This window comes from Triturus cristatus, chromosome 9, assembly GCF_964204655.1.
Source record: "Triturus cristatus chromosome 9, aTriCri1.1, whole genome shotgun sequence".
Lineage (NCBI taxonomy): Eukaryota > Metazoa > Chordata > Amphibia > Caudata > Salamandridae > Triturus > Triturus cristatus.
The window spans coordinates 1,038,801,844-1,038,812,478 of NC_140592.1; the positions used below are offsets into that span (position 1 = coordinate 1,038,801,844).

Here is a 10,635-nt window from a genome sequence, read left to right on the forward strand (position 1 = left end):
CTCAGAGGGAGGTGACAATCAGAGCAGCATTCTGACTCGTACACTTGCAGATCCTGCATAGATCATATTAAACAGGGGAAACTATTGAAAATAGGGAAGGTGGCACAGATAGATGCACAAGAGGTTGCAGCCACAGAGGCACCTTCTCTCTCACACACACACATTATGGTCTTGTCCTCTGGTAAAGCACTTCTGGAAGGGGGTATATGAAAGCTTGAGGCGAGAGTCACTGGTGTGCAAGTAGATGGAGCAGGTAAGTTATTACTACTCAATGTACGGGGTCCAACCAAAACAAACCAGACCACTATGCAGCCTTGGATTAATCGTGGCAAGAAGAAACATGGTCATAAAGTGATGCGCAAGTGATCCGCAAGAGCTGGGTAGCTGGAAGCAAGATATGGAGCGGTGTATGCTGGTTGAAAAGTAAGTATGAAAGTAGGGGGGGGGGGGGGTCACCAAAAATAAATAATATGGTAATTATGGTAGCACTACAGAAGGAGGTTATTATTCATGGTGTAAGAGGATACTTCCCAACACTGGTGAGGTCTGAGTTTGTGCCGTTATATTTTTGAGCAGGGGCTAGGGAAGACAGCTAAAATATGTACAAACCGGAATAAGATTTGTCACTTGCCCCCAGTGATAGTCAATAGGTGATCAAATGGTGAATGTGTTGCTTTTTCAATTTAAAATTTACATTAAAAAAATGCATTCTTTGCAAGTCCATTGTACTTTGAGTTCTCCTGTAGGTGGTATAACACTTAATACAGTGGAGCAAACCATCCTCTTGACCGAGTTTACAAAACTACACTAGTCATTACACTTAAGCCATACATTTTCTAATTTTCAAAAGCTTGAATTGACAACTCCAATTTGTTATGGTAAAGGAATGCCATAACCATGCTGGTATAAATATCAATCAAATGGTATAGACACCATTCAGCTCTTTGACACACTGTATCCAGACAGGTTTGGTAACATGGTGGGGAAAAAAAATCCCATTCGCTGAACCGTTTTAATCACCTCTAAACTTCATTTTCCAGATGTGTGTTAGTTCCATTTTTTAATGATAAATTCTTAAATGATTCCCTTCATATATATATATTTTTCTCTTTCACACCTCTAGCTTTTCTGGGTTTTTTTCTCAAAATGTCTAATTGGTTTCCTTTACATTAAGATTTCAGCAAACCGCTCTGGATTTCTCCGAGTAGTCTTCACAAACTAAACTGGGAGTGTATTTGTCAAGATAATCCACCAACCTACCAACTAACAAAGTTGTAGTTCACCAAGACAGCCAAAACGTTTTTAGTACTTTGGACACTAGGAACTCCTGCCATCTCCTGAAATTGTATTAGACCGTTTATTGAGACTTTACATGCAAATGCTCTCAAGCAGTGCTAGCAGCTGTTGGGTCCAACCCGTTCCTCCCCTTTAATCCGCAACCAAGAAGAAGCACAAAACAGCTTAGAAACTTATCAATCATCTGTTTTCACAAACAAGACTCCTATATTACACTATCGCAAACTAAAATTTGGAAATAACATTGAAAAACAATATTTGTACCAATTTAAAGCACATTAGCCCTACTGCACTACTTTACAAAGACTAACACCACATGGGACATAGCAGTGGCTGGGCGACTATGAAAACAAAGCAATGACAACTAACTTCTTCTAATCAGCTCTAGAGCTAAAGCAGTATAACCCGCGTGTCCACCCTTTTTAACACTAGTGTTTGGCTCTTAATGACCATACAAGAGTGTTTCCTATTAATGAAAGTAGTTTCCTCAGACATAAATGTTCAGTTCAAGGACAGCATGTTGCACGGTTTGAATAGGACAGTCACATTTTACTTGTCACCCAACATTACCAGGCTATAGTTTTCCAACAACCTTAGATGTTCACTCGCCATCCCTAAAAGGAACTATAATTCTGCCTCTGGGATATATACCATGGGGCGTTACACACCCAACATTTTTCAATCAAAAATAATTAAACCTATTGTGCGATGTAAGGTTTAAATGCATCTTAGAAGACAAACCACTTCTCAAACGAAAAATGCTTAAATATTTCAGGGGGAAAAAATCTTTTACTAAAGGTATGCCGAGAAAAAAAAATCATAACGCAACATATATCAAAACTTGAGAAATTAAAGGTATATTTCGCGCCATTTACTGCATGGAGAAAATGTTCACACAGACGACGGCCCGATGCCATAAAGAAAGGCAAATAAACACGTTAACACAAGTCACACGTGCGCTGAGCGAAAGGGGCTTTAACTCAAACTCGTTGCACAGAAGGTTTTTAAAAACGAAAACAACATTAAGAGACTTGGCAAGGACCACGCCCTAACCAAATGAAACTTACCAAGTTTTTCCACCAGCTTCAGCATCACTCCCCCGATGTGCACCTCCCCCGTGACCCTGAGGGTGACATCCCGATTGAGGTCCGTCACCAGGACACTTAACTCCCACGTCCCATCCGCATAGCAGCCATCTGGCATCCTTATGCCGTCCAGGGCCATGATTCCTTCCTGTCAGTGGGGCAGAGGAAATGGCATTAGCTGCAGCGCATGCTCCGCTCCAGGACTGTACAGACACACACAGAGGCCCCCTCAAGCACAGTATTTACAACTCCCGAGCCTAGATCCCAGCACGTTCAGATGTAATCGATGCCTGTTCCGTTATACGAAGCACGCAGATGCGGCTGGCCCAAACAGACGCAACATGCAGCGCTCAGCAAAATCAGCCGATTGCAATCGAGCAAATGGCATTAATGCAGTGCAGGCTGGAGGGAGAGTCGCGTGGGCTTAATTTATGTAAGGGGCGTGTCCCTGTGATGGCTGATGTCATAATTACTCAAGTGCAAACAGGATTTGGGGCAGGTCGTTAAACTTGCTAGGGATTTTGTTAAACTATATGTGCTTTTCAATTACAATAAAAGTAGTTGAGCAAATACCGCTGTGCGCAAATATTTTAAAACTAGCCAAGTGGGTGGGGAAAGTGTGACCAAATAATCATGGGCTTGATTAAACACAGCACACACTATGCAATTATTTACTATACCAAAAGAGCAACTTTTTGCCCAAATAAAATGCAGGTCTAGGACACGTGTCCTGACAGCACCGCTCCTCGCGTCCTGCCACTAAGGACACCCGAAGCTGATTGGCAGGGTACAGGGAGGAGAAACCGCCCTTTAGCGGCAACCTTCACTTTCGTTAAATAAAAACCGTTGTTCACCTGTTCCAGTGCCAAACAAAGCCGCCCGACAGGTTTTACTCAGAGAAAACGAGACCTGGAATTAAAGGAAAACTTCCCAGCTGGAGCAAGTGCGCACTCTCGGGGCTAGCAGCTGGAAACCCCCCCCAAACCCCCCCAGCCTGAGCGGACCCCAAGGGACGCCCGGCCTCTGGCGCCGGCCCCAGCCTTGGACTCACCTTCAGCGGGGCGAGTCCGTCAGCGACAAGCGGACCCCAATATGGAACCGTCCGTCAAGGGGGGGAGAAAGGGATCAACTGCCTCAACGCTCCGCACTTGAAGCCGCCCGGCCCGGCTCGCACACCCCTCAGAGGTGACTCTTTCCTTCGGCTGGCGTTAATGGAGTCCCGGGCACCCCTTCTCACAGGCGATAACGTCACGCTCTCGGCTCGCTCAATCTGGCTTCCCTTTCATGGACAGTCGAGTCACCACTCCCCCTCTCCTCCTCCCCCCGTGCTTCCCAACTCTCCCTGGCTGCCTCCCTCCCTCTCCCTGCGTCCGCAGGGCCCAAGGCGGCAGCAGGAGAGAGAGCGAAAAAAACACAGAACTACTGCTGCCGAGCGGAGTTACAAATCCGCTAGGCCGCGGGACGGGGTGGGCGTTCGGGGACCCGAGGGGTTAGGAAGAGCGCTGGCAACAATAAAAAGCCCCGAGGAGCCGCCAAGTGCCCTTTTATGGAAGTGAATAAGAGTGAGGATTGCATCCAACATCCGGGGCCTGGAGCAGCGCGAGGGATAACGCAGGACAGGGGAGATGCAGAGCAGGCGGGATGCCTGACAGGCCAGAGCCGTCCCGTTACTTTTTGGCACAGTTAAGAAAAACAGCACGATTTGTCAGCCATGGTATGGAAAAAAACGTATTATACGTGACAGCTGCGCATTAACTCTCCTTTGTAACTAAGACCCGCTGAGCGGTAAAACCAATAAGAACTTTTTGGGGAGAGATGAGGGAGGCGTGGCTGTTAAAGAATGCGAAGTGATTGCTTCAGATTTACTGCCCTGAAGTGTACGTGGACAAATTCAAGTGAGGTAGCAATCGAGTCAAGCGTTTCCTTGATCTGTTTTGTGCAGGCGGGAGCCCCCTCCCCTCCCAAACCATCGGTCTCTGTTTTTTTCCCAAGATTTTTGAGGGAGACTGCAAATTATAGCCTCAATATTTTATTTCGCAACATTTTGTTTATTAGGCAATATTTACTTTCCCCTGATGAAAGATCACTCCCTCCAGCGTAAATTAGTTGGAAAAATAACACCCCCTTCCAAATGCCATAAAAAGTCCTTGTGCTTAAGACTTTGGTGTTTACTAATAATAAAACGCCCTTTAAATCTGATTCGTTACTCTTACAGGCATTTATGACTTCTTTCAGCTTCTCTTAATAATGACGAGTGGCGTTTCAAGCAATGCAACATTTCTAATGTTTCCCTTAGTAAACAGATTATTTGTAGCATTTTACTGCAGTGTTTAGGACACACCCTTTTGTGTTAATCTAAATTGTGGAAGAATTGCACTCCACGGTTCAACGTTGTAAAGGAGCCATATCGCGCTGTTTCTTTTTATTTTTTAATGTAGGGTAGAGATTGTGGTAAGTTGTAAAAGTTGTAAAAAGAAACCTATTTTAATATTAATACTGCAGACCGTATACAGCTCTTTTACAGGTGTAAACCGTCCGGAAAAGTAAACCAGAACTGTGCCTCCAGCTATCAGAGTCTCTTCAGTGTGCTGGGTCCAAAGGCCCCTTTGCAAATCCATACAGGATTGGCGAGGAGGAGCTGTATGGAGCCTGGATCCACTAGAGTTTTGTGAAATAGGAAATTATGTTGTCAAGATTTATATAGCGCACTTCTATCCCGCGCCTACACACCGTAGGCGCTCTGAGAGAACCCGCTAAGTCTATTTTTATGGCTAGAATGAGGCATGTGCCAGCAGGACCGAGCAGGATTGAGAGTAATTTGTATGGTCCCCATAAGAGTTCTAATGTGTGTGATCCCCATAAGAGTTCTAATTGTTATGTGGGACTCTGCAGCCCTGATAGCTATGGTCAGTCCCATTTATCTAAGTCTATTGATTTCTCTGTAGTCAGTGACAACCTGTTGTGTGTCCGGACTGTACCAAGGGTACATCCCATAAGAGAGTAAAGAGTAGGATATAATAAACTGTGTGTAAGTTTTTGTTCTGTACCCATTTGCCATTCCTAGACAAAGTGCCAGAGAGAGACACAAACATAGTAAGTTATGTACTTTTGTGACTGAACCTTAACACACACGCCCCACACACTCTGGGTTGGGGTCCATGTATCATAAATAAAGGGCTACAGTGCCATTCAGATACCTGCTGCATGGGAATAAATGAATATGCAACAGTCATGAACTATGCGCATGCATATCATAACTTACTCATTGCGCAATTTACACATCCAATTATATATATTTGTGTCATCCTCCAAATTCCTAAGCAATGGATGTATGACACCAAACTTTGGAGAACAGTCTCAGCCCCAGGGTAGGTCGCTCCCCTGCCCTCGCGGCGCCACCAGATCCTCTGTGCCTGCCTTCTGCTCTGTTGTTGTGCCGACTGTCCCCCAGAGTGTCTGCCTTTTTCCCCTGTGTATTGTGGTAAATATTTCGTTACCGGTACTATTTTTTATGCGGTAAAGTCTATTAAGAATAACTCAGTAAAATGAGAGGCAGAATCCGTGGTATTAGAGGTTTAAAACGGCTTTATTCCTATACAAAGGAATACAATTCGAATTGTAGGCGTTCTATTCCATCACCACGAAAGTTCAGGAAGGAAGGGCATATATTATTGACAGGTAATCATTTTTATAGAAAAGGCATTACAGTAAAACAAATGCAGTAGGCGTAACAACTGATAAGACAAAATAAAATATGCATGCGTAACTAGAATAGGCGTAACTAGAAAACGTCATTATACATGATGTCACAAGTGGGTGGATCCATAAGAGAATCCTGCAATGTCAGCAGAAATATTTGGCAGAGATGCGTGCGCAGCCGCATGACGTGTGATTGACGTGCAACTAGAGGGAGAAAGGGACTTGACATTTAGCTCTACATGTGGAGACAGAAGTCTGGGGTTATGTCAACCTAATCCCAAATCATATCTAATATCCTATGTGTAAAGAACTGTGTTATCCAAAAAGAGAGGTCTCTTAGGATAGAATCTTATTCTATACTGACTATACTGACTGTTAGTGCGTGTACAAGCGTCTAAGTGTCTACACTAGATGCGAGGGGGTAGGAATATTCCATGGTAACAGGGCTATGAATTACTTGCATGAGGACAGCGAGGCCTGGCCCTTTGCACGGTAGCTGGAGGAATGTTTACCTAAACTGCTAGACAGGAATGCATCGGATGAGGGGCGGAGGAGATAATCTTGAAGGTGAAATACAGTTTTTGGCAGGCGACGGGCTGGATCAGGCACCGTTAGCCGCGCAGGGAGTAAGACAAAGTTCATGGTCACAGATGCAGGCTCAGACTGGAGCTTTCAGAGGCAGAAGGCAGGAAAAGGCTTGATGACAGAATTCGGGCCTATTCGCCTGAATCTGCAAAATGTGGAAAGTGAACCACATAAAGTCGGTGGCCTTTCATACTTAGGAATGGAATATCTGACCCATTCATGACGGATCTGAAAGAGGACATGTTGACGGTGGACGCACATATATTTGCGTCTTCAAAACTGGAGCAGGAGGGAACATACATGTACTTATAGCATGTACATGGAGCCGTTGGGGTCTACGATAGGGGACATAACTGATCACAAAATTCATATTTCCTCATTCCCTCCTTGTCCCCTTCGGACCCTTAGGAGATATCGATCTTCATCAATCCATCGATCTGTTCATATAGCATCATTTGCTCTTCTTTCTTCTTCCGGGATCTCGAACGAAAACTTGGATGTGGGATACACGAGGTGGCACACAGACCACAAATCGCTGGCCCACATTGTAAACATAAGCAGCAACTGAATAGTAAGAGAAAGCCAATACCTAGGAAGGAGAGCATTCTCCATCCCCAGGCTGACAACACGCCCCAGAACCAACCGGACCAAGTCCAGGTGCCTGGACTCTGGTGTATCTGGCTTACAATCTTATGAAGGCGAGTTATGGCTTTATATACTGACGGCGAATTTTCTGGTATGAAAATGCAGCAACTTGATCCGATGACCCTACAAGCTCCGCCCCTATCGGCCAGGATGACGTCAAGGACAAGACGATTTTGAAGCACAACAATCCGCATAGCAGACTGCTCTTCTGTTAAATTGCCTAAGGCGGAAATAGTTTCATTCACTACTGCTTCAAGGGTTCTGGTTAATCTACGTATCAGTTTACTATTAGTGACTGTACCTATATAGGGAAAGAAACCTTTATTGAAATCTGTGTATTTTTCCCATGCTGTTTCAGTGTAATCGACAATTGGGAGATCTCTCTGCTGTCTATTGTGTACTAAATGAGTATTTCTATGATAATCAGGAGGAGCTAGGAAAACAGGTGGTAGAAGGAAAGCTATGTAACAGGTACCATCCCAATCTAAAGGTAGGCGTATATATGCGGTCTGGCCACATATAAAGTAGGAATGACGAGAAGCTCTAAATGTAGACTTGCCTTGATCACTGAATTTTATTACAGTGGTACATTTACTATGGCCCATGTGTATGGAGCCATTCTTTCTTATACATAGTTCCCCTTTTACTGGGAATACGGACATGGCGGGCAAGATTGGTGTAGCCTTTGATTCAACGTTCAGGATCATAAGGTTAAGTGTAAAATTACCTAATCCATATACTTCATTTTCTAAATCAGTTCCTGTTCTTTTGGGAAGTCCCTCCTTGTTAGGGTAGCAGACTTTAAGCAAAACTAAGTTCAGGTTTCCCCATACCCAGTTGTCTTGATAAACTGCGGAATTCGAATCTAGGGAATTAATCAAACTAAACCATGCTCCACAGGAGCCATTGTGTGTGAACGGATAGGGAAAGAGGGGCAAAACTCCCTTATAGTTCTGATAGGGAGGGAGTCGGCCACATATCCAACAATTTGTGGCATTGCTGGTTTGATGGGAATGATGTAGCATACTAATGAAAGTGTTATTGCGCAGCGCAAATCTATAGGACAATTCATGTGGAGGTAATTCACTAAAAGAATGTTCTGCAGTTATATTATAAGCACGCTTAGGAATAGGATAATACATGTGCAATAGGATGCTGACAATGATGATCAGAAGACTTAGAAAAAACAAAATTAATAATGTTACTGTGCAGTGACTACGAAATGATTTACAATACGCATGCTTCTTGAGCAGCATTTGATTATTTCTTTCTCTATTCCGGTCCAGAGGATACATGTCAGAGACAAATTCAACCGATTCACCTTGGAGAGGACTTAAACAATCAAATTGTCTGACTTACTGGACCTCAAGTTTAGTTTATACAGTTCTGGTTTTGTTAATTCAGCCAAGGGGAGCTTTGAGTCTGTTTGTGAGGGAATACAGGGTTGAGTCTCTACGCTGGATGGTAGTCCATAAAATTTCTTGATATGACTCGAGTGCAACCACCCTTTCCTTCCCTCGATCTTCACAGCTGTCCTTGTGGTGAGTAGAACCAACTTCGGTGACTTCCACCTAGGATCCAGTTGGGTCTTCCGGTCAAAATTCCTGACCAACACCAAGTCCCCAGGAACCACGTCATGGGGTTTTACCTCAGTATTGTCGGGAAAAGCTGCGGATACCTGTGAACGACAAGATTGTAGTGCAGACATCAAGGAAGCCAGGTAATCTGTCAGCATATTACAGTCAACATCAGTGATTTTACGAGGTATAGGCGTCCCCCACATATTTGGTGGTCTACCGAAGATCACCTCATACGGGGATAGCCCTGTTCGAGAATGTGCTACCATTCTCATGTAAAAGAGCGCAACTGGTAAGGCTACTATCCAATCGACTCCTTTCTCTCTACATATTTTGGACAATCTAATTTTCAGAGTTTGATTATGGCGTTACACGAGACCTGCCGCCTCGGGATGTCGGACACAGTGGAATTTCCATTGGTATCCTAATAGAAGTTAAACGTGTTTCATTAGTTCGGATGAGAACGGCTGGCCGTTCTCTGAGTAGACAACACGTGGTAAACCGTACCGTGGGAAGAATTCTCGAACTAACTGTTTGGCAGTAGTCGGGGCAGTGTAATCTGAAACCGGGTAGGCTTCGGTCCAACGGGAAAGAGCACAGACAACTACGAGAACATATTTGAATCCTCGACATCGTTCCATCTGGATATAATCCATCTGGAGGACTTCAAAAGCATGATCGGGAGTTTGAAATCCACCCTGCTCTACGGGGATGCTTTTACCTGGATTAAACTGACAACATATCATACAGGTACGAACTTTTTGTTTAGCTGCGGCTCGCAAGTGTTTGTTGAACCAAATGTGTTGAATGCTGTCTAGCATAGCTTTTTCTCCTAGGTGTGCTGGACTATGTATTGTGTTAATGATGACTTGGACCATTGAGTCGGGAAGAAACCATATAGATTTTTCCTTCGTCATCCATCCTTGATCTGTTTGGATCCCTCCTAATTCAGTCCATTTCTTTATTTCGTCTGGTGTAGCATGTGTCTGTATGTCAATTACATCAAGGGCGGGATCCTTAACTGTCATGCAATGTGTTGGTGTCAGGACTATTGTCTTTGTCATGTCAGTTGTGAGAGTCTGATTCTGAGCAGTCTGTTTAGCTGTTCTGTCAGCTAGGTCATTACCCTGAGAAATGATATCGGTAACCTTTGTGTGGGCTTTGCATTTCATAATCGATATTGCAGTAGGTAGATGAATCGCGTCTAGTAGGGCTTGAATGAGGGGTCCGTGTTGGATGTGGGCACCGTGAGAAGTTAAATAACCTCTCTCTCGCCACAGTACGCCGAAGTCATGGACGACTCCGAATGCATAACGTGAATCTGTGTATATGTTGACTTTTTTATTTGTGGCTTGAATACAGGCTTGTGTCAGAGCGGTGAGCTCTGCTGCTTGAGCTGACAAAGTGTTAATACAATTTGTTTCAATGACTTCAGTGTCTGTTGTGACTGCGTAAGCGGCCACTAACTCTCCTGTACTTGTTCTCATACATGACCCATCTACATACAATGTCAAGTCTGGATCTGACAAAGGGATATCTGTCAAGTCTTGTCTGGGTTTCGTCGTGATAGTAATGACTTCGACACAATCATGTGCCAATGGATCTGTTCCGCCTACTGGTAACAGTGTGGCAGGATTTAACGTATTACAACGTCTGATTTCTATGTGTGGCTGAAACAATGTCAATTCGTAACCGGTGAGTCTCGCTATAGTCAAATGTTGTGTTTGTGTGCGGTTCAAGAGAACCTC

General features: G+C 44.2%; 1 protein-coding gene across 4 annotated transcripts in view; it reads right to left on the minus strand.

Moving 5' to 3' along the window:
• FERMT2 (FERM domain containing kindlin 2) overlaps window positions 1-3,829 on the minus strand; it is a 601,536-nt gene extending 597,707 nt beyond the window's left edge. For 2 of the 4 annotated variants that reach the window (XM_085626843.1, XM_085626841.1), the window contains exons 1-2: window positions 3,433-3,829; window positions 2,364-2,529 (exon numbers count right to left, since the gene is read on the minus strand). In XM_085626843.1, the coding sequence (XP_085482969.1) occupies window positions 2,364-2,520 (157 nt within the window). In that variant the 5' untranslated portion in view covers window positions 2,521-2,529; window positions 3,433-3,829. The other 2 variants (XM_085626844.1, XM_085626842.1) reach the window with 1 other exon arrangement.
• Window positions 3,830-10,635: the final 6,806 nt, after the last annotated feature.